We start from the raw sequence: 24,021 nt of genomic DNA, 5'->3' as shown, positions 1-24,021 counted from the left end.
GTCAGCCGCGGGGACCCGGCGCGCCGCGCCCCTCCACGCCCCCCGGCCGGCCGCGGGCTGATGTCCTGAGCTCGCTGCCGCGGGCCCCGCGCCCCGCCCGGGCCGCCCTGGGACGAGGCGCGCCGGGTATGCGCCGTCACCATGTCCCCGCTGGGCTCGTGGCGCGGTGAGGTCCAGTGGCTGGTCCTGGTGTCGCTGTTCGTCGTGGCCCTGGGCACGGTGGGCCTGTACCTGGCGCAGTGGGCGCTGGCCAGGGCGCGACCCCGGCCCCCGCGGCGCGCGTCCGAGCGCCCCGAGTCGGACGTGCTGCTCTGCTGGATCCTGACGTTGACCAGCTGGAGGAGCCAGTGGCAGGCTGCCTGGGTGGCCGCCCTGAACCGGGAGGCCAGACGGAGAGCGGTGAGTTTCCGTGAGGGCAGAGGTGGGGCTGCCCGGGCGGGTGCGGCCGATGGCCGGCTGCGGACCCGTCGGCCTCGCACAGCCCTTGGCTGGTCCCACGTGAACCTTCCCCGCAGCAGGGCATCCTTGAAAAGTTAGGAAGAAGGCCCTGGAGCGCGGACGATCCGTGATCCGTGATGGGGCGTTGAGACAAAACTAGACCTACTCACCACACACCAGGTGTGCAGCGCACTGGCTGTTGGAGAGACTTGTCAAGGGGAGCCCATTCCACCTCTAGCTCATACCTGCTCTTCCTGGAGCCCCGGGGGGACCCAGCTCCCAGCTGGACACTTTCTGCTTTTGCACCTGATATATGAATAACTGTGACCCAAATACGCTTCCATCTATAGAGCTGAATTTCACCATGAATGTATTTCCAAAAGGGTTGCATTCCCTGGCATATAAAATTAGTGACTGTTTTTCGAGGGCCAGCAGCTTGCCAGACATTGTACTGGGGTCTTATCATCACTGAGTCCTCACAACTCCTGACACTTGACAGGTGAGGACCTGAAGCCTGGAGAGGTTAGGTAACCCGCCCAAGGTCACACAGCCTAAGGGGCTGCAGAGCTGGGATTGGAACCCAGCGGCCTCCTACCCCAAAGCTCAGGGGCTTATGACCTAACTCTGCTGCAGCCCACTCCTGTGGTTTGGTCTTCCACGGTCAGTGACGTGGTGAATTATTTTTACTTTTAAGACATCTTAGTTTAAGGACGGCTCCTGGCGTCTACTATTTCTGGGCATTCTGGAGGAGGACCTAGTGCCTGGCGTGTGTGTGGAGGTGCCTCCCAGCCTTTGTCCACACTCCTGGCTTTCATGGTCCTGCACTTGCGTGTGCAGCTCCGCAGAGAAACCTGTGGCCACTGGCTTTGGAAAGAGTTGAGTGCTGCATGCCTGGACCCATCAACCTTCAAAATATCCCAGAACAGGCCCACTGCCTGATCTTTGCGCCATGGCCTCGACTCACATGGCCATGGGTTTAAAAAACAAGACAGCTTTGCGTGTAAATGAGCATAAATCCAACAACTTGAAAGACCGTGTTCTGAGCTATTGAAAAAAATAACTGTACCTTTTGGGTGAAAAAAGGCGTCAAGGTCAGTTGACTGCCCTATGTCTTGGTGCCTAGAATCTGTGCCCCTGCTGTGCAGAGCTGGATGTCTTCTGTTCAGAGGGACCACCCCATCTTTGTGGGGACCTAAAGCCATGTGACCTCATGGGAGCGGACACCGATTGGTTTCCCCACCAAGCTTCGGTTATTGACCCCTGATTGACCTGGTACCGCAGGCCAGGCTCTGGGGCTGAGTCCACTTTGGGTGGAGGCCTTAGCCGGCTTGAGCCTTGTTCCTGTTCTCTCTAAAATTCCAGGGAATGTTAGGTGAAGGGCCTGGAGAATCTTTTTGGTTTTTAACCCTGGGCCTCCTGACAGAGTTTCAGGCACAGAGGCGTGACCCTGCCTCCTAGAGCTGGGGTAGCCCTGCTTATCCCATTCTGCCTCGCTTCCTGACATTTCTTGATGGGCTTCGAAAACAGGATTACCGCAGGCACAGTGCTTCCAGATCTGTGTGCCTGCAGAGTTGAGGCAGAAAGGAGGAAATTCCTCTCTGGAATGTCTGGTAGGTCAGGTGAAGCTGAGAACACTGAAGGAAACAACTGGTTTCGAAAGAAACCTTTTACCCAACCGCTTAGCTCTTTTGGGGTGGGAAGCGGGGGCTGGGGGCCGGGGGCCGGGGAGCTCTGTGTTCAGGAAGTGGAGAGAGAGGTCTGGCCTGTGTTTTCTCTGTTCTCTGTCTGCGATGGACCATGCACTACAGAGTCAGAGACGTCAGTGTCTCCAGCCTCCTGCCTGGAAGGGGCCGTAACATACGGGCTTCACGCTCAAAGACGTCCCCGACAGGTTTGCATGGACGGGGATTGGGTTTGATGGTGGTGTCAGGTGGTGCTCTCCCGGTGCCTGCAAGCCTTGCTTGATTTGACTTCAGATGGAAGGTTTTGCAGGCAGATAGGATCTGGAGAGCTTGCCTCCTCCTGCTGACTGTCACACGCCCTTCCTGGTCCCAGGCCATCCCTGTTGCGGCACCGATGACAGCAGGGCTGAGCAGGCTGGTGTTGCGTTAGTGGGCGTCCTGACCCAGGCTGCCAGCCCTGAAGCTTCTCTTTGTCCTCCCACTAATCCCGGATTAGGGTTGACAGTCTGTGCCCGCTCCTGGCCCAGAGAGCCACAGCTTAGTGGCCCCCTTCGGCCCCGGCCCTGTCCTGTCATCTGTCTGCCCTGGCCCAGGAGGAGACCACTTCTCAGCCTGTCACTGAGGGGTTGGGGACACACTGGAAGTCGCTTCATCATATCCAACATCTTCGTGAAAGGTGGAACTCTCTATCCGATGGAGACGGTAACTCCTCCCACTCTAAGCCTCACCCTGGCTTTGTATTTGAAGACGGAAAGGAACCCTAAACTCGGCTAACAGCCACTTCCTTCTCCAGAGGGGAGACCGAGGCCCGTGAGCTAGAGAGACTTGCCAGGGTTGACCTGGACCCTGGGCTGGGTCTTCGTGGTCCGTCCATGTCTGCAGTCACGTTCCCCTGTGGGCAGCGGATTCCACTGTGAGACCCACATGTCCCCTTTAACTGAGGTCCAGCAAGAAAGGATAAAGGGTCCGATGGTTAACATATCACCCCTAACAATGGGGCGCATTTCTCCAGCAATCTGAGGACTGAGCGATGATAGCTCCTGGTCTCCTCTGACGCTGGGTGACCCATGACCATGGCGGTACAGGTCCCCTGTGTCAGAGGGGCCCCGTGATTCCAACCCTTCCGAAACTATTTTTAAGTTAGACAGGATGGTGAGTTGCGGACACACAAGAGAAAACCTTGGTGCTCTGCTAGCCAGCGTGGCAGAGCTGGTGTTTGGGAAGCCCCGGCGAATTGCCTAGAGAGCTTTGAAACAGTACACATGCCGGCCCCCCTCCAATTCAGACTCAGGTTGGCGGGGGGGGGGGGGGGGGGCAGGGAGGATACTGTATGTTTCACAAGTTCTCCAAGCTAGTTGCTCACCAGCGAGAAGCCACGAGATACACATCTGTCCCTAAGCCAAGGAACTATCAATCAGTCAATCAGAGTCCCCTTCACCCAGCATTGCTTCTCCGCTCTGATGTCGCAAACACCTAATTCCAGTTGACCTGATCACTTCAGTCTTGGAAAACAGACATCCCAGCACTGCCTCAGCCGCTAGACTGGGAACTATTACCCTGTTATCCAAAGGTGACAGCTGAGCTTTTCTCTTTAGTTCCCCCATCTTATGCTGACGTTTACAAAATGGTTTGCGGTGGCGGTCCACAGCCCCCGACACCCACCTGGGGGGCTCCGGGGTGCCATTTCCACAGCAGCTCACTGGCTCTGGGAGCCAGGGGCTTGTGGCCCGGTGAGCCCCGCCGGTGGGCTGGGCAGCCCTTCCCTCCCCAGGTGGATGTTGCCCAGTCCGCATGTGGCGAGTACTGGCCCCAGAGTGTGGGCCGTGTTCTGGGTTTGGGTCACAGTGGGCCACCCCCAAGCTGTTTCTTTCTTTAGTCCTTCGCCCCAAGAGATTTTTCAGAAGGATGTTTAAATGGAAGTGAGCGAGGCCGTGGGACGATTTGTGGTCTTTGTTAAAAAAAAAAACAAAAAAGATGCTGTGTGAACTTAGCACGTGTTATTAATAGCTCTAATTTGTATATGAGCTTCTGCAATTTAAAAAGTAAACAAAGTGGGGTCGCACTGGAAGTCACTTAATCATATCCAGTGACAAGTTTTCCTGCTACATAGCGAGCTTTGAGGGGTGCTCCCCCAAACCCAAATGTCGCTTCTCCTTGACTAGCGACAGTGGTCACACCCTAAGCGGTCAGTTGGTAAGAATGTGCAGGCCACCTTGGAGACTTGGAGAAGCGCCCCTGGGCGCCCCTCCCTGTGCCCTCTGCCGTGACCCCCACGTCTCCTTTCTGGTGCTCGTCTCCTTTCTGGTGCTCTAACATTCAGGGTACTTTCCTGTGTGGGGCCTTCCCCCAGGTCATTCCTTTTGTCTCGAACACATATTTAATCTTTCTCCTTGTTTAACTTCTGTAAACCTTTCAGGTCTCAGCACAAAGGTCCCGGAGCCTCCCATTCTGCCAGGATGCTGCCCCTCCCCCACCCCGGCAGCCTGTGCCTGTCCCGGAATCGCCTTGGCACCTTGTGGTCACTGGTGCCGCATCAGCTCCTGGGATTGTGAGCTTGGGCAGAGCCCTGTCTGTCCAGGCACAGCACACCGTGTGCCCGGCGTAAGGCTGGCTCAGAGCAGGCAGCGGTCCTGGTAGGGGTAGGGGATAATGGCAGGGCCTGTGAGAAACTTGTCGCTGGGTGGGAGAAACGGTGCCATGTGCATTATCCCATCTGGACACAGGCCTTCCTCGCTTGGGAAGCAGCCAAGCCTGGGCAAAACAAGCTGTTTAATGTGCTTTGTTTTTCATTTCTAAAGAATCAACATTAAAGGAGGCTCACTGATGACTTTGCAAATTGTCGGTCCACAACCCAGGAATAGGCGCTAGTTCAGGTTGTTCTTTGCACTCACCCATTCTCCCAAAGAGACAGGAATTCAGGGGAAGGAAGAGTGGGCGTAGTGTTAACTAAAACGCAGCCGAAGCCAACTTCCACTCCCCGTCGGCCCCTTGTGGGTTGCTGAGTTGGGAGGGGACTTCTTGAGCCTGGAAGGGCTGTGTGTTCACTGTGTAGGCTGAAAGTTCTGGGGCTGTGTGACCTTAGGCAACTCCTGACCCCTTGGTGCTTCGTCTGTAGAAGAGGATTGCTTTGGGTTCAGTCTGGAAAACAGAATCCACTCCAGATGAGATCTATGTGAGGCATTTAGAAAATAAAGTCAGCAAAGATGGGCTGTTTTCTTGTAAAATCTCTTTTTTAAAAAAAAACAAAACAACTTTATTTTTCTACTGCTTTTAGATTTACAGAAAAGTTGCAAAAATAATTCAGAGTTTCCCTATCTTCCTGACCCAGCCTCACTTAACCATAGCACAATGATCCAAGAAATGAACATTGACACAATGTTACTATAGTTCACAATACAATATTAACAGTGTAACAGTCTAAGAAATGAGCATTGGTGTTGGTCTTTAACTAAACTGAAGACCTTGTTTGCATTTCACCTGTTCCTCCAGTATCTTCTTGTTCCAGAGTCCCATTCAGGTCCCACATGGCACTGAGTTGTTGCTTCTCCCTAGTCTCCCAAAGCCTGGAGCAGTTTCCTACTTTTTCCTTGTTTTCCGATGACCTTGATTGGACTGAGGTTAGACAAAGCACAGCAGAGAGGCGCCCCTTTCCGTGTACTATATCACAGGGTTCATGAGGTCAGCGTAACTTAATCCTGGGGCTCTGGGCCTCGATCTCTTCGTTAAGGTGGTTCCTATCTTGTGTCTCCTCTTATATCTTTCTCTCTGAAGTTAGCAAATATCTTGGGGAGATACTTTGAGGCAACACAAATCCTGTTGCTCCTCACTCTTTTGCTCCCTGATTTTGACATCCGTCCGTGTGATGAGTCTACAGCAATTACTTCTGGGGAGTTTGCTTAATGATGACTTTTTCTTTTTCCACTCTCCTTCTACGTCTATTCATTGGAATTCTACTGCGGAAAGAGCTGCCACTTCCCCTCTATCTATTTATTGAGTTGATTATTTATATCAGTGTGGACTCATGGGCATTTATTTTATTCTATGGGTTAGAATCCAATATTATCGCTATTTGTTTTGTTGATTAAATTGTTCTTGTTTTGGCCCTTAGGAATTCTTTGAGTAGTAGTAGCCTTTTGTGGTCTTTCATCAAGATTTTAGATAGAGGGGTGACCGGTTAGCTCAGTTGGTTGGAGCGTGGTGCTGATAACACCAAGGTTGCTAGTTCGATCCCCGCATGGGCCACTGTGAGCTGCGCCCTCCTTAAAAGAGTCAACTATGCCATTGTACCATGAAAGCAATGTGTAACCAATGACCATGGCTGTTCCCCACTAAAATTAAAAAAAAAGATTTTAGATAGATAGATGATAAATAAATATTATAGCTAGCACTCCTTCCTTGATGGTTCTACAAGATGTTTGTTCTAGACTCATGTTGTATTTTCCCCTCTTCCAGCCCTGAATTCATCAGGTTCTCCAAGCAGCTCTGATTCCTTTTATTGGAGAAGTGTTTAGAAATCAGGACCTGGGCCTCAGCCGTACTCATTCCTGCTGGGTTCTCATTGTTTCTAGGCCCTTTTAGTGGACAGAGCTAGGAAATATATGTGTGAGTACTAACACACTCCTATGCACATGTCCGTATTTCCTATCTTTCTGTCTGTCTGTATCTTCAAAACCATGACTTCACACTGATCCTTTGGACTCCAGGTCAATAGCCCAGAGTTCATTTTCTCTTCCTCTTTCCATATGTTTAACTTCCTCGCCCAGGAGGGAGGCCCCAGGTGCTTACTGTCTGGACCATATTTACTTATTTGGTCACTTCTAGTAGACACATAGAGTAGTTTCTGAATTGCTACCCTGTACCCCTGTGACAAACACAGTTACTGCCCAGATGGCAGCAGTATGTGCAGTCAGGACACTGTTCCCCAAAGTGTCTTAGGGTGGTTGTGTTTTTCATTTATGATGCGGTTAAGTTCGTTTTGTTAGTGTTTGTATTCCATCTGGGGTGCCTCCAACATCCTGATTAAAAAGGGACTCCATCATTACCCAGTGATCTGGGGAGGCGCCTTTGTCCCATGCCAAGTTTGCACGTGTCGTTGGGTCAGTTCGGCACTTCCGTTCCCGTCCACCGGCCCATTGCGTGTCCACGTGCCAGTTCCACGCAGCTGGAACTGTGGAGGGCCTGTGGCGTGTTTTAGTGTCTGGCAGGGCTAGTTCCCCCTTATGCTTTTCTTGTTTTAGTGGTTTCCTGGCGATTCCTGCGTGTCGCTTTCCCATGGGGCTGTGAAGTCCAGCTTTAATGTAAGAGAGGTGATGCCCGCCATGGTGGCTGTCTGCACATGGGCAGTGCGGGCGACGCGGGAGTGTGTGGCTGGTGTTGTGCCCGTGCCCGCCTGCCTGAAGCGCCATGTCAGGCCATAAACAGGAAAGGGACCCTGCGTCCTTGTTTAACCTTAATAATTTACTTCCTGGGAGACCACCCCTTGACGTTAACTTCCTGGCAGAATCTTTTCAGGGTTTTAATCCAGAAGGAGCCGTAGTAAGAGGGCATGGACTGCACCCACCAGTGCCCAGGGCAGGAGGCTGCCACCGGGCTGCTCACGGCAGCCGTGTCTCGTTAGGCTGGAACAGAAGGTGCGTTGTATCACCACGCCGTCTGGCAGCTGGGACCACTCCTGCTGGTGGGTCACTTCCCTGCCTGGCACCGGGCTCCGTGCTGGGGGCGTCCTCTCAGCCAGCCGCCCGGTCCATGGCCCCATGGCCTCACCAAGCTCATGTGCCCCTGGTCAGCAGATCACACCGCAGCCAGTGTCAGCCGAGGAGGATGTCAGCTGTGGGGCAGCCCTGAAGCGAGGATTTCGTCACTCTTGAGCAGATTTCACTCTCCCCTGACGATGTTTTTTTGGGCATGAGATAGGCGTTGCTACAACAGGATGAGGTTACGAGCATGGAAACGAAAACATTCTGTGCCTTTTAGGTTTATTTTGGGTCACTGGGAATTCTGGAGAAGTAGCCCCCATAACACCATTGCCTGCTCGTCTGCGCCGTACTGGCCAGGAGAGCGTTCCTGCCTTTTGCAGCATTTTCACTTTTCCGCCTGGAAGTGTGTGGCTGGAACCTGCTCACCACACCGGGCAGCGTAGAGTCAGACGAGGAGCTGTAGGGTGGGCGTCTTTCTCCACCTGCCCCGTCAGAGCGTGCCCAACGGTGACGCATTTTCTACAGCCCGTCAGGAAGCGTTGGAGAAGTTTCTTCCCAGGGTTGTGTTGTTGGCCTACATGTTTGGCCTCTCAAGGAATTTGTTTTAAAAAGGATGAGACCTGCCTGGCCATCCAGGCCCTGATTTATTGTTTTATAAAGCCTCAGCCTGACGGGTCATATTAATATCATCACACATCTGACTCCCTTGGAGACTTTCATTGCAAGAACCTAAATGGACATAGGCTGACAAGCCCCGGAGGAGTTTACTGGAAGGGTGTGGGGATGGGGGTGGGGTGGGGTACATGGGATGGACAGAGCTGAAGGCAGGGGTGAACCAGGAGGTCTTGGCGGGCAGGAGCGGGCAGCTGCAGACGTCTGCGAAGCAGGGACTCAGGAACCTGCTCCCCAGGCACAGCCACCAGGCTGGCTCATTTCTCAAGGAATCTCAAACCCAGGAGAGGCGGCCGGCCCCTGGGGTTTCCTGCCCACCCCACTGCTCAGGTGGCAGGAGAAGAGAAGGGGGCACCTTAAGGGCAGCCGGCGACCAGGGAGGAAGGAGAGATGATTCTCTAAAAACCGGGCTTTCCCCAGAAGAAGGCAAGGATGCAGCCCTTGACCTGCTGTGCGTGGCCAGACCCACGACCAGCATGAGCACCTCCCCACAGAGCCCAGGTGTCTTCACACTCGGAGCACCGCTCACTGCCTTTAGTGACACAGCTTTGTTCCTGCGTGTCTCCATTTCCCATCCGCCTCTCATACTGAGCCCTGCCCCCGAGCGCCGTCCAGCCTGAGCTGGGTCCCAGGTGCCTGAACTTACTGAGACTCAACCATCGCTGACATTTAGAAGCACAGATTTAACTAAAAAAAAAAAGCCGTATTACATTTTCTTAGAGTTGCAGGACTTTATAGCAAATAACATAGTTTTCTTTCAGAAGCAGGCATCCCCGCTGTGCAAGCGTCCCCTCACTGTGCTTCTCCATTCCAGGGCCCGCTGCTCCTGTCCTTCGAGGAGGACCCACTGCAGCCACCCTTGGAGCTGGCGGTGCAGCAGGTCTCGAGCATGTCCAGGTCGGCCCGGGAGAAGGTGAGCTGGGGCGTGGTCACTGTGATGGGCCTTTGCTTACCGAGGAAGCAAATTTAAAGCTGCTGGGGGGCAGGGGCTGCGGAGAGTTTATTCTATCTTAGAGTTACTGAAAATGCAGACACACAAAAAAGAAATCTGGTCCATGAACTGGGAAACAGATAAATAAAATGTGATCTATCCATATAACGGAGTATTACTCAGCCTTAAAAATGAAGGCAATTCTGACACTGGCTACAACGTGGATGAGTCTTGAAGACGCTAGGCTCCGTGAAAGACGCCAGATACAAAGCACACATATGTATGACTCCATTTATATATGACATGTCCAGAATAGATAAATCAGTAGAGACAGAAAGTAGGTTTGTGGTTGCCAGGGCTGGGGCTGTGTTTAAGGGAAAATGGACAGTGTCTACTGTGGGTACAGGGTATCTTTTGGAGGTGATGAAAACGTTCTAAAAGTGATGGTAGAGATAGTTTGCACACGTCTGTAAAGTATATTTTTGAAAACATTTAATTCTGCAGTTTAAATGGGTGAATTATATGGCATGTGAATTATATCTCAATAAAATATGTGCATCGATATTTGTGTGTGCATGTATATTCTGCAACTTGGTATACAGATTTGAGCCATTTAGATATTATGTAGAGTTCATTTTCCAGTTGCTAACAGTTCACAGGCTGAAATTACATATTAGACTAGCCAAATACCATAAATAATTTGGATGATTTTTTTTTAATAGAAAGTATCTGTAAAGAGTTCTAAAACAACTTTCTCTTAAATCTAAGGCTTACCCGCGTATCTCTCCAGGGTTTATTACTAAGTTCAAAGCACACTGTGTAGCAGAGGGCCAGGAAGGGACGCCTTTGTGGCCGGCCCCAGGTGTTGAAGCAGGCGTTGGCAGCCCCACCCTTCTTGTCTCAGGGAGCGTAGTTTGTGCCGTTAAAGTGTTTATCATTTTGTATGTACAATTTTACAACAAGCTTCCTCTGTAGAGGACACAGCAATTTGGAGAGTCATCCAGGCTGATTTATATGGCTCTACTCGCTTGCTTTAACTACTGTTCAGGGTCCCTGGATGGACCACAGCTTGTTTCTCCATTCTCTGTGGATGGAGAGGCAGGCTGTGCTCTCATCTGCCCAAGTAGAACAAAGCTGCCGTGAACTTGCGTGTGTACTGTGACCTAACCCCTCAGGCACAGGACGACGTCAAGGGCAGGCGTGGAGTTGCAGACCGGAGGGTATGCACGCTTCAGCTTGACCAAGTATCCTAGAACCGGCCCCGAAGTGCTGGTCCAGCTTACCCTGCCCTGGCTGGCACAGGAGAGCTCTCTTTCCCCATGCCCTTGCCAATCCTGGAGCCGCACAGTATATAATCCTGGAACAAGTGTGGGGAAGTCTTTGGAAGATATTGAGGTTACAGGAGGAAACCAGTGGTAACCACGCAGGATGTTGAGACCAGCATCGCCCTTAGCACTGGAAGGCGCCGGGCGAGCAGATGGGCCAGTGCCTGAGTGTCCCAGGCCAGGGGGTGAGACACAGATCCCTGCAGGCCTGACCTAGCGAGGCCCCTGCGAGGGACGTGCCTCCCGGTGCAGGTGCAGCGAGCGTCCTCTCTGTTACGGGCAGGTAGGGACCACGCCCCTTTGTGGGGGGTTTCCGTTTGGGTTTGGTGTTTTCTGATCCTGTCCCATTTAAGAGAGGATCGGAGGGTTCAGGGCTGGCCCGGGGGTGCAGTACAGGGAGCTGAGACTGGGAATAGCCATAGACCATGTTTAAAAGTTTGATATGTCATGCCAGACAAGCAGCCTTAGAAAGTGGATGATTGAACTATGTTTGTTTCAATACAATTACAGAAGTAGTGCATGCTCGTTAAAAAGTTCAAAACAATTTGGAAGTGTATAAACTTTCTTGTCATAAAGTCTGCCCTCTCGGTCCCTGTGCTGAGCCCTCCTCCCCCTGGTCCCTGGATGGGACAGCTGACCACTGTCCACGGTGTGCCCTCGGAGGCTTTTTACCGACCACACGCAGATGGAAAAGTGCGCACAGTGTCCTGTTTTGTTTTATAACTTCCTTCACAGTTTGTGACTTTGATGTTTTGTTGGACAGACAAGGAAATAAGAACTTGTCACTGCCTTGTTGTGCTTTGGCTACTGCTGTCCTCTCGGACATGCTGGCTGGCCAGCTGGGTGGACAGGCCCTCGGCCCCTGCGCGGTGTGGGAAAGTGGGTCCAGTGGGGCTGAGTGTCACGGTAACGCCTGCCAGCCCAGGTCCTGTGCGCGCCCACCAGGGGGGCGCTTTGCTGGCATGTGCCTGGCTCCTGGGAAGCTGGAGTGAGACCAGCCCAGGTGCTTGGATCCTGCACACGGCCTTTTCCACTCTTGGCCAAGCACCTTGGCTGAGCACCTTGGCTGAGCACCTTGGCCGACCACGGCACATTTCAGGGTGTCCTTTTGCAAAGGGATTGCGTCTGGCTAATCAGTTTCTCTCTGTAATGTGTGATGTGGGAGAGAGCCCAGTGGGAGGTCGCTTTACATCTGTGCATTTAATGAAGGTGAGAACACACGAGGCCTCTTTACTGCCATCCTAGGAGCTGGTGTTCTCCAACTGCCACATTGGTCAGGACGCAGACAACAGTGTCCCTTCTTTTAGGATCTAAACCACTCACTCTCCCCGCAGTGGGTTCCAAACTTACATGGGCTCCATCATCATGTGGTCTCTCTACTCTGCCTAATTCTTGAGAAGGAAAAACTAACAGAACCCGAGGCCCATGAACCAGTGTTCTCAAATAAACACAGCGTGTGATTTCAAGGGCATAACCCTTCCCTTTCTAAGTTCCCTCTATAGTGTCAGGTTGTATCTTTCTCATCTCTCTAACTCGGCCCCTACAGGGGACATGTGCCTGGCATTTGAGCTCATGATAGGGACAAGCCTGTCTGGACAAGGGGTCTGGTGTGTTGTCACATCTCTGATCACCTGGGTGAGAAGCTGGGCTCTGGTCTGCCCTTGTGGTCATCTTCCTGACTTGTGTTTGGTTTTGAGTCACCTTACAGGCCCCCAAGAAATAGAACCCGGCCTGTCCTGCTCTGCAGGTGCCCTGAAGACCCCTTGTGTCACAGAAGTCACCTTTGCAAATATCTGGTCCATCAGCACCCCCACCCCCACCCCCCACATCCTGCACAGACCGCGGGGTCTCACACAACCTCGAGTAGTTGGAGCCGTCTTACAGGACCCGTGATGGGTGCAGAAGTCACAGCCTGCAGCCTTGGTTGAACTGTGTTTAGTCACAACACCTCTGACACCAAATGTGGGTTTTTCTTCCACCCAACAACCAGTTCACCAGCTTTCTGGATGCCAACTGGGTGTTTAAGAATTCAGTCCTATTCAGACCCTGACTACCTAGAGTTAGCTCAGACCCCACAGGTTCAGGGCTCAGACCACAAGACCGCCCCCACTCCAGACGCCAGTCCAAAGCCTGGGCCACCCATACTTCTGACCGACCGGTTATAAAGTCGGGGATCCCCACCCCTCAGGTTCGATAATTTGCTAGAACAGCTCACAGAACTCAGGAAACCTGTTTACTTACTATTACCAGTTTATAATATAGGACACAACTCAGGAACCGCCAAGTGGGAATGACGCCCAGGGCCAGGTGTGGGGATGGGGCACAGGGCTTCCGTCCCTTTCAGGGGCACCACCTTCCCCCAGCACCTTGTCATGCTGACCAATTCAGAACCCCATTGTTGAGGGTTTTTTTTGGAGGTTCCATTACGTAGACACGGTTGATTGAGTCACTGGCCATTGGTGATTGGACTCAATCTCTGGCCCCTGGCCCCTTCCCGGGGGTCAGGGATAGGGCTAAAAGCGTCAACCCTCTAACCCTGTCTTGCTCTTGCTGGTGACCATCCCCTCTCCTGAAGCCACCTAGGGGCCCCCAACCCCCAGCACACAAAACACACTTTACCACTGGACATAGTCCAAGAGTTTTAGGAGCTGCGTGCCAGGAACGGGGTACAAAGACCCCGTATTTATTTATCACAAGCTGCAGCCCTACAGGGGTGGTGGCATTTTCCTGAGGGACCTCTCCCCTGCAGGGAACCTGGGCTTGCCTGGCAGAGCATCTTTTCAGAAGGTGCCCTGTCACCATGGCTTGTGTGCAAGCCTACACTCGGCCCAGGCCGGGTGACAGGACCAGGAGGACCAGGGTGTGCAGAGAGCAGAGGCGTTCCCAGCCGGGAGCCGTCACCTTTAAACTCCTCCGAGGGCTTCTGCTGCCTCCTGGTCCAGCCTCGACACGCACCAGCAAGCGCTCCTGTTTCTGCCAGACTGTAATTACGCTGTTGCGCAGAGCAGCGAGTTTCTACCTACGTCTTCTTTCCTCATATCCTGGGAGAGGCCCTCTCCTGAATCTGTGACCCAATATTGCGAGTCGCCCGCCAGCCAGCTCTTCCTCCGCACCGCGCAGCAACAGTCCTTCCCAGCACGTCCCTGGGCCCCCAAGTCCACGCGCGGCTGGCTCCCTGACTCTGCAGGCGTGAGGTCCACGAGCTCAGCGCGTGGAAACTCCTCCATCGTGAATCAGGGTTTGGGTGGTTGTGCTGAGTCCGCCGTGCACCTCTTACGAGGCCGGGTAAGTGTCTCTGAGCACAACATTTATTCGGACAGCCTGCCTGTTACAATGCTGGGAGCCATGTTGGCTTTCTTGGTGTGAGACCAGGTGTCCTGTGAAGAATTATGTATCTCTGTTTCCAGTGCCATTTGTAAATCAATAGAGGCTCCTAATTAATGATCAACTGTAGGTTAACGTTTTAGATAAACGTAATAACCCACCCAGCACGGGGGCCCAGCTGGGAAGCCCAGAGACGCTGACAAGTTGGATCTGGACTTGTCTGGGGCGCTTCCTTCTCTCCCGAGCTGCAGGTTCTGTGTCTGTAAAGTACTAATCCCTCCCTGGCAGGGCTGGGAGGGCGCCAGCCTGTGCAGTTACCTGCACGGCGCCTGCCACGTCATCACTCCCCCGGCTATCAGGCGTGACCCGCCCTGGGCGACTGGCCGAGTCCATTCTCACTCTGCTTGAACACTCCTCCGCCTGAGCAAGTATCATGCCCGCTGCACAGAGGAGGAAACTCAGGCAAAGAGATGCTAAGTCACTTAGCCAAGGTGACCAAGACCTGCCAAGTTGCAGAGGCTGGATTTGAACCCCAGTTGGCCCCCAGAAATGAGCTCCAACTGCTGTACTGGACACAGTGCCATTACTATTATTTCTGTATTGTTATTATTTCACGTAAGCCCCTACTCCACCCTCACCAGGAAAGACACAGTGAAGCCTTTGCTTCCATGCAGACTGGGCGAGTGCGTGGAATTTCCCCCAGAACCATTGTGCATTGTGTGTTGGGGACCCTGCAGGTGCACTGGGTGTGTCTTGTGTGTGCATGGTGTGCACACGGTTTGTTTGTTTTTTTACCCAAGGCTGTTGGTTATACATTTGTACAGTGAGATGTTCTCTGCGAGCTCCTGGGGTACCTTTGCTCTTCCCAGACCCCCGCGGACCCCTTGGTTTGCAGCGGTAGCCTGTTTCAAAGTGCTCCACGTTTGTGTCTCTGGTTGCAAATAGGATGCCCAGGTGTTGACCTTTTTTTTTTTTTTTTGCATGACTTGAAATTCCAGGTACTCCATTAACCTGGTATTTATGCTAAAATGCTAGCAGGTTGTAAAATTGTTTTGAACCAGGTCTTACTTGGCACAAAGATTCCTCCTGGGAGGCCCCACCCTCTGTGACCCAGGGTGGAGGGTGCCGCTGAAGGGAGCAGGGCCTTCTGGGAGAGCTGCCTGTTTGTTTGGGTTACAGTGTACAGAATTGTGCAGCCTGGCTTCACCTGGAGAAGATGGGGTGAGGGGACCCCCTGGTAAGCTGTGGTTTTGTTTGTGTGTTGAATACAGAGCCTGGGCGTTAGGGGCAGGTGTGACAGAGACCTGGCCCCAGACGGGCCCTCCCGGAAAAGACCTGATTCCTCCCTGCCCTTTACCTGAAAGGAAATGTCTTGCACGTGTTCCTTTATCCATGGAGTCGACAAAAGGGAACTTCACGTGCACAGATTTTGAAGCTAAAGAAGGTGTGCCTTAAGCTCCACTGCGTGGTGACCGGACCTCCTGGAAGTGGACTGTTACCAAAGCCTCATTGTTCATTTCACAGCCTCCCAACAAGAGAAGGGGTGGACTCTGTTGCTGGGGGTGTGGTGTCGGGGCCCCTCGGGTCCCAGGCACACCCCTCGAGCATGATAAAGTAGAGCATCTGCCCAGCATTCCTTGAGCTTGGCCACCATCTTATTTCCAGCATTTTCCATCTCAGCCCACTGGGACAGTTGCGTATAAAAACCCGTCTTCAGCCATATGCTGTGAACGACTGGGCAAGTAGGACTTACCTTATAGATGTTCTGATCATATTTCGCCCTAATGGATTTTTACTTTTTTTTTTTTTAAGATTTTTATTGGGGAATTGGGGGGATGGGAACAGTGCTGGGGAATTGGGGGATGGGGAACAGACAAGTTGCTGTCCTTTTGGTCTTCAGTCTAGTTGTGGAGGACGTCGCTTCCCTGGCCCAAGTTGGCACCATCATTGCGCTCTTCCTGGGCGAGGCAGATCAGTCGCCGGCTTCTGGATGGCCGCTCACTGCAGCTGCTGGCTGCTCACGCCGGCTGCTATCTACACACGGTAGCCCATGGCAACCCACTGCAGCAGGGGCTGCAGCCTACACCATCGCCGGCAACTCACGGCAGCCCAGCTCCAGGTTGAGCTGTTGTTCAGCATGTTAGCTGTAGAGGGCAGTGTCACTGGCTCTCATGTGTGGGATCTGAACCGGGACCCTCTGGCATCCCAAGCCAGCTCATAACCAACGCGCCACTCGGCCGGCCTGGATTTTTACTTTTTAAACTGTTCCAGAGTAGAAACAATATTTTCTATCAGATTCGTGCTGTCTTAAGGAATATTTACAGAGGCGAGACCAGGTTGCAGAGCTGGGAAAGAAAGCAGACTGGGGACTCTAAATGATTCGTGAAGGGTCTTTACTTCCACTTAATTTTGGCATCCTCTCCTCAAGATGTTACAGAGGAGGATTAAAGTGAAAAATATTCAATGACATAAACCCTTTTAGATGCATTTTTTCTCGGCTGTGTTCCTAGTTCTTCGGGAGACAAAAGTAATTAAATTATTTCCAGTTCTCCAGAGTATTCTAAGAGAAGGAGCTGAGGCAGCTGCACAAGATGCGTAATTGGAAAGGAAAGTGGAAAGACTGCAGTGGGACACGAAGACGTTAAGGAACTTTCTGGTTGGTGAACGGTAGCAAAACTAGGGTGTGCCAGGCCTGGAATTCTTGGGCTCCACCATCTCAGCAATGGAACTGAGCTTATAGGATGTGAGTATTTAAAGTCCTGAAGCTGGAGGGAGCACGGAAAGGTGAATGCAGGCCTCCCCGCGCCGTCCTGTGGGCGCAGGTGGTGAGATGTACACACGGTCACAGTGTGTCGGCCCAGGTGCCTGTGGATGGACAGTAACCTGACAGGTTGACCGGATCTTAGATCCGTAACTGGGCGGGTCATGGTGGGTGGGCACGCCCCAGGCATATAACTTCTTTAGTAAAAGTTTTATTATCTTTGCCTTAAGCCAGCCCTGTCCACTGTTTCTGTGTGCGCCCACACCTTGGAAGTTCCTCTTTTCAAAACCACCCTGGAGAGAGCACAGGATTTTGTTAACTCTCCTGTAATCCTATTCTGCCTTGCTTTCTCCCGCCTCCTTGTACCCCTGTGTCCCCTCCTTAGTTCCAAATGCATCAAGTAAACTGCAGACTGCCATTCCAGGAAGCCTTGGTCTCAGTCTGTGCAGAACTTACTTCCAGGTGTATCTTCGGTTTGGTTCAAATAAATTTTTATAAACGTTCTGTACGGGTTTGGACGTTCTTATGTCAACATGATCTTTGAGCTCAAGACTGTCATCTCTAGCACCCTCACCACGATGCAGCTCCCCCCCTCACCCCCAACACTCTCTTATGTAGAGAGGAAGGGGCTTTATCTGGAGTGCACAGCTCAGCTGCCTGGTGCTTGACTTTGAAATGGCTTATGTAATCGGGGAGTTGTTTGCTTGCTTTGGAAAAAATACCTCAAGGATAAAGCTGGTGGGTTCATGGCACCTGTGTTCGGGGGCGCTCAGCCCTGTGCTCTCAGCTCCATGGAGTCCTGCTCTGGGGCCCGCGGGTTCACTTCTGTTCTCAGAGAAGTCCTCGGGCCCAATGCAGACACTAGATATCCTTTCTGTTTAACTGTAAAGATCGAGTATCACGATCAGACTGCTTCAGAGGGAAGCCCAAGCGTCAAGGAAGTGACAGCTCCCTGTCACTGGGAGGCTCTGAGGGACGAACCTGGGAACTTCAGAAGGAAACCCCATAAACATGGTGTGCTGAGGGCCCGGGAACTCTGGGGTCAAGAGCAGGCTCTCTACCTGTTCAGTGGATTTAGGTAGCTGTCACCCCCGGACATTTTGGCTACTTAGGAAGGCTGACTAGCTGGAAGGGCCCGTTTAATCTTGCACCAGATGACCCTGCCTTCTGCTGCTCCAAGAGGGGACCCCCTGGGACAGTGAGGCCTCGCCACTGTTCGCCTGGGTTGAGGGAATTTAATCTCCATTGTGGATAACACCTTACTGCACTAAAAGAAGATTACTTAAATATTTTTAAAACCTCTTTTCCATTTTGTCCTTGTCCATTTGACAAATGGGGCATTATTGCTCTCAGGGTGGCAGGGGCGGAGGCTGGCCTGGAAAAGGATGTGGCCCCAATCGTTATCCCTCCCACTGGACTCGTGAGAGCGGCGGCAGCATTTTGTTTGGCCATATTGAGATGGTGAGGGCAGGATGAGATTGTTACTTCAATTAGCGTTTCCGGCTGAACGCTAAAGGGAGGCCAAGAAATGGCTGGTCTGTGTGACTGGCTTTAGTTAGAGAGTCGGGAAGCCATCAGGCTGGGAAGACCCTCTGGGGGTCCCTATGAGAAGACATTTGGACCTGTAGACGCCCCATTTTTGGTGATGGCACCTTCCTTCTTGACTTGACTAAAATGTTAATTGTGACCTTTGGAGTCATACATTCCAGAAGTTTTAAAGTCTTTTCAAAACTATTTTTTTGTAGTTTATTTATTTGGTTTTAATCAAGTACCCGAGATATCTATAAACAAGGAATGGAGTAGCGCGGAAGCTTCTTGAAGAACAGATTCAAGGGACACCAACTCATTCATGCTCAAGTCAGGGCACCAGTGAAGCGGTCAGTTTTCTCGGTAAAATTCTCATTAACTCAGCATAGAAAATTCCAAAGAAATAACAGAAGTAAACCAGTCATTGTCTGTTTTTTTTAACGCTACGCAGTAAAAAAGGCCTGGGCTGTTGAGACAAGGGACAGTGAACTTTCTCTGTGTCGTGTCATTTGTGTGTGTAACTCATCTGGCATCAAAATATGTCCCTCTAAGAAGGATTGTTTATAGAGCATTTATTTTTAAAATGAATAGACGACATTTTTTATACAAACATTTTTTTTTATTCCAACCTCCTGTGAACTCTGGAGACGCAATAGTCTGATGAAGATATTTTAACTAATCCACGTAAATCAGTCCTCTGAGAGCAGCCTACAAGAACAGATGAAAATAAAGGGTTGTGCAAATAAGGGCCTTTAGATGAGCTCATTTTATCATCTGCCAACATTGAGACCAGGCAAGATTTCCTTTTTCTAGATCTGTGCCATCGAGGTCTTTTAGGGTGGCCACTGGAAACTGACCCGCTGCCAGCGGGGCCGGATGTACAGCCAGGTTTTGGTGGAGGCGGTAGGTGGGCCCTGAGTGGACAGACGCTGGACGTGGGAAGGAAGAAGTTAGCCAGGGATGAGACAGAGAAAAGGGGATGTCCTAGCCCGAACTCGGTGAAATAGCAGAACCCGACAAAGGAACTGTTTTGATAATCTTTCCACTTGGTACTTTAGATTCTGATAAGCCCACCAGAGAATTAAAGAATTTTCTCTTCCTTCCCAAGTGACATCCTCCAATGTGGGGTCATCAGTTCCCTCGGGAATATGGGGGTTCCGTCCTGTCCTGTCTCACTCTCAGCCTCTGATGGCTTGGTTCTACCAGACACACTGGCCACCGACTAGCTCCTGTCCACCGTCCCCCACCGTCCCTCCTCTCAGCCCCTGCACACCTGGCACCTGGCCTGGAAGTCACCCCACCCTGGGCTTGCTTGGCATTCTGCCAGGAGGGTGGCCCACTTCGTTCTAGGAGTTCTGCTCCTATAGAAAGATTCTGTGGCAGGACCTGGATATTTCTTCGTGCAGTAACGACAATCAGCCATCCCTCTGAAATGCGTGGTGATTTATATGGGGAGTACGGCCTGGTTTATTCCTGGGGTAATTATTTGTCTTCGTCTTCTAGGTCTTTAAACGAGCTCATTTTATAATTCTGCTTTGGTTAAGACTGTATCATTTCATAACATATGTCATATGTTCTTTGAGTTATCCCCGCATCTTTGAAAATCATGATAGGTTAAACATTATTTAGGTAGAAATAACTTCTTGTGTTCCGGGTACATTTTTTTATCTTTTACTTGTAACATCTGTAACTTATTTTCTTTTTAAGGCTCATTTTTTAGTGACTGACGATGGCTAGCGGCTTTCCCTTGTATGAATGTGGACATGTCTGGGGGTGGAATTTAAAATCAGCTGGTGTGGAGAAATAGAACAAAGCAATACTGAAAGAAAAAGATCTTTACTTGTGGAAAGAGCGTAACCACTAGATCTGGGCAAGAAAGGGGTTAGCTCCTGAGAAATCCATCAGGAAGAAAAGGTTAGAAGTATTGTTTCCAGTTTTCAAACCACTACATAATAGAATAGATGCGACTCTGGATATTTTTTCCAAGTTTGAAACTCTAAGTTCTTGTCCTTGCTGAGTTATATTTTGTTCAATGAAATAAGGGTGTTTGTGGTTCAAACTCTCTCCCTCTCTCTATCTCTCTCTTGTATAAAGTTCCACTGAAGTTTGCTATCTCCTTCCTCTCGCAGGTGGTGTCCTGTCATGTGGTAGGCCAGACGCTTCAGTTTCTGGTCAGCATGGTGCCCGCCTCGCCCAAGGACACAGGGCACCAGCAGTGTGGCGTGCGGCTGTCCCCATTTCATTTACAGGTACAGTGGGGAAAACCGTTCTCCTAAACCTGTAGGGCAAGCATGGTGTGATCACAGGTTGTGAGTACCCATGTTTTTATTACCATTCATTTCATAATTTTCAAACTGTAGCCTTCTATACTGTATCGGAAGGAAATAAGAATGTGAATGTGATATGTATATTATATATATATATATACACATACACACCTACACACACACACACATATACACACATATGTATATATAATTCAGAGGTTACCCATCTATCTGTCAGGAATGGGAGATACAGTATTTTTCAAGGCACGTAAACAAATCAGGTGCCTGGTAGAATCAGGTAAATGGCAAGTGGGATGCCGAAAGTGCCTGTTTCAGGATCAGGTTTGGGCCTCAGGTCAATTGCAGCCTCGGACAGCAGCCCAGGGGCTGGATGGGAGCATTCCTCTGTTTAGTCTTCAAAAAACTCAACTTTAAAAGACCCTTTATTATTTGTATATGTTTAAAATGAGTATTACCATTGTTTTTCAGGAAATAGACATATAATAATTATACTAGCCATATATAACTTCTTTATAATGTATGCATAGTTACACATTAATATTCATAATTATACATAACAATTGTATAGAGACACATATCGTAATTATAATAGACTTACGAGGGAAATGTATGAATGTCTGAACCATGACATAACTGTGTCTCACATTAAGCAGATGTTCACTGAAGACCCCATTTAGCTGGGATTTAGAAATTGTGAATTTCTGGGTCTGTTTTAGGGTCACTGCCGGTTCAGCCCCCTATTTCCTCTCCTGGGTCCTTGTGTTTCGCTGCTCATTTGGGGGATGAGCCCAAGTCATACAGAGCTCTCGGGCACAAGCGAAGATGATATTTCATATACATGTTGTACAAAGACGTGGTTTTATTTTATTTTAAGATTTTTTTGGGGGAAATGGGGGAGGAGAACAACGTTGGGGAATCGGGGAAGGGGAACAGACAGGTTTCGTTCTTTAGTCTAGTTGTGGAGGACATCGCTTTGCTGTCCCATGTTGGTATTATCATTGCGCTCTTCCCAGATGAGGCAGATCGGTCGCCGGCCATTGGACGGTTGCTCATGGCAACTCACGGCAGCCCAGCTCCAGGTTGAGCTGTTGTTCACCATCTTAGCTGTAGAAGGTGCAGCATCACTGGCCCTCATGTGGGATCTGAACCGGGGCCCTGCTGCTCAGAGTGGCCGTCCCAAGCCAACTCCTAACCAACGCGCCACTCGGCCGGCCCTGTACAAAGACATGGTTTTAAATAAGCCAGGGCAAACAAGATTTTTCTGGCCACCTAAATGGTAAATGGCTTTTTTTCTGAAATCTAGACACCCTCCCAAGCCCACCCCAATAACACCTCCTTTTTGAGTTGAAGAGGTTAAGTGTTGACCTCATGGACTTGTCAGATGCTAAGGCCTCCTGTTCCCCCAGTTTTTTGGACAATGTGACTAGAAAATAACTTCACAGCCTGGGGCACATTTAACGCATGGTTCAGGACTGCCAGAAGGATCCCGAACATTAATGGAGCCAATGTGGTTTCTGAGATGGGGTTTATACGGGTCATTTTAGCTGCTCAGACACAGGTAGCATGATTGTATCTTTGACCCCTTAGCACAGTTTGAAGGCGGCCTGTGGGCAGAGGCACCTGCTGGGGGTGGGTGAATTATTAATGCCCAAGGCGGGAGGCGTTCGTTCCACTTCTCAGTTCTTCAGATAAAAAGTGCACAAAGGGGCCAGCGGCAGTCTTGCTGCCCCACCCACCGCACCGCCACCCCGGGGGGATGACTCGGGCGCCTGTGGCAGTGAAATGAATGTGCACTTGTTACAAGGGGGCATCGTTTCCCTCGCTGTCTTGCTAACAGGAGGTCAGAGTCCCGAATCGTCAAAAACACAAGGCTGAAGCCAACCGTCCCTTCTGTTGGGTGGTGGGGAGGAGGATGCAGATGTGAAGAGCTAAGAGTTTTGTCTCTGGATGAAAAATAAAACTGGCATATGAGTTTGCTATGGCTGCTGAAGCACATTCCCACAAACTGAGCTCAAAACAGCACAAATGTATTGGATTCCCGTTCTGGAGGTCTGGTGTGCAGTACTGGTAAAATCCAGGTCCTGGGGGCTGCCCACCTTTCTGGAAGCTCTCGGGAGGAATCTGTTTCCTCGTCCCTTCAGGTGGTTGGCAGAATTCAGCTCTTTGCAGTGGTGGGTGTGAGGGCTGATTGCTTGCTGGCTGTCAGCTGCGAGCGGTTTATTCCCGGCTTCTAGGGGCAGCCCCGTCCCTGGGCCGCTGGCATCCTTCCTTCGTCTTCAGATCACATCTCTGGCGTGGCCGTCTGCCTTCCTCTGCCATTTTCAGGGCTCCTGTGATTCCACTGGGATCACCAGCACAACCTAGGGTTATCTCCCATCTCAAGGTCCCTATGCTAATCACATTACCAAGTCCCTTTTGCCGTGTCAGGTCACATATTCACAGGTCTCGAGGATCGGGACTTGGACATCTCTGGGGGGCCATTCTTTTGCCATGACAGATGGGGACAGTTGGATGGGGCACCATGACAGATTGGAGCCCAGTGAGAGGTTGTGTGGTGGTCCAAGAAGACAGGGTCAGAGCCCACTGTGCTCTGTGCACAGCCCTCAGGGACGTGTGAGCGTGGCTTGGGTCAGGCATCCTGGTTCCCTTCTGTGTCTCCTCTGTTACATTTTGGTGACACTCCCAGAAAAGAAATGCAAAATACAGAGAACTGTTCATTTAAAGGAGACTGCAGAGTTTTCATGACATCTGGCCTTCAGCCACCAACCCTGAGGTTCCTCCCTGAGGTGGAGGCAGAGGACAGCGCTGGTGGGGATGGGGCAAGGTACATGCAGTGACGGTGGAGGCGAGGGGAGCTTGGGACCCTCCTTTCCAGGCACACAGCCTGGCAAGAGGAGCTAAGCAGTTGTCACAGGAAATCAACACACATGCACACATACGCACACCACATACACACACACACCCCCCCCACACACACGCACATGCGCGCGCGCACACACACACACACACACACACCCCACAAACACACACATGCGCATGCGTGCGCGCGCACACACACGCGCACACACACATACACACACGCGCACACACACATGAACAGTGAGGCTCTGGTGGAGACAGCAGCCCTCCAATAACCTTTGTTTTTTCTTTTTCAAGCTGGAGCTCACCATGGAAGAGGAGAGAGAAGACATTCAGATCAGGTGGTCATTCATCAGCGTGCCAGAAATGACCATTACGATCCAGCCCAAAGCACCAGGGGAGGTCAGTCCCTAGGTTTCTACGATTCCTCCAACGGCGTATGTGCAAATGTGTGCACGTTATGATGGATTAATGCCCGGCTGCACCTGGAAGTACCTGGCAGCTGTTAAGAATCCTGA

General features: G+C 51.2%; 1 protein-coding gene across 2 annotated transcripts in view; it reads left to right on the top strand.

The window, feature by feature from the left end:
• The first annotated feature begins 18 nt into the window (after positions 1-18).
• C2CD2 (C2 calcium dependent domain containing 2) overlaps positions 19-24,021 on the top strand; it is a 53,513-nt gene continuing 29,510 nt past the window's right edge. For both annotated transcript variants that reach the window (XM_019666020.1, XM_019666021.1), the window contains exons 1-4: positions 19-399; positions 9,303-9,401; positions 20,486-20,605; positions 23,801-23,905. In XM_019666020.1, coding sequence (XP_019521565.1) covers positions 142-399; positions 9,303-9,401; positions 20,486-20,605; positions 23,801-23,905 — 582 coding nt within the window. In that variant the 5' untranslated portion in view covers positions 19-141. The remainder of the gene's footprint in view (positions 400-9,302; positions 9,402-20,485; positions 20,606-23,800; positions 23,906-24,021) is intronic.

The sequence above is a fragment of the Hipposideros armiger genome, unplaced genomic scaffold (genome assembly GCF_001890085.2).
Source record: "Hipposideros armiger isolate ML-2016 unplaced genomic scaffold, ASM189008v1 scaffold_458, whole genome shotgun sequence".
Taxonomy (NCBI): domain Eukaryota; kingdom Metazoa; phylum Chordata; class Mammalia; order Chiroptera; family Hipposideridae; genus Hipposideros; species Hipposideros armiger.
Note: the sequence above shows the minus strand (reverse complement) of the source record. Positions and strands in the feature narration are given on the sequence as shown.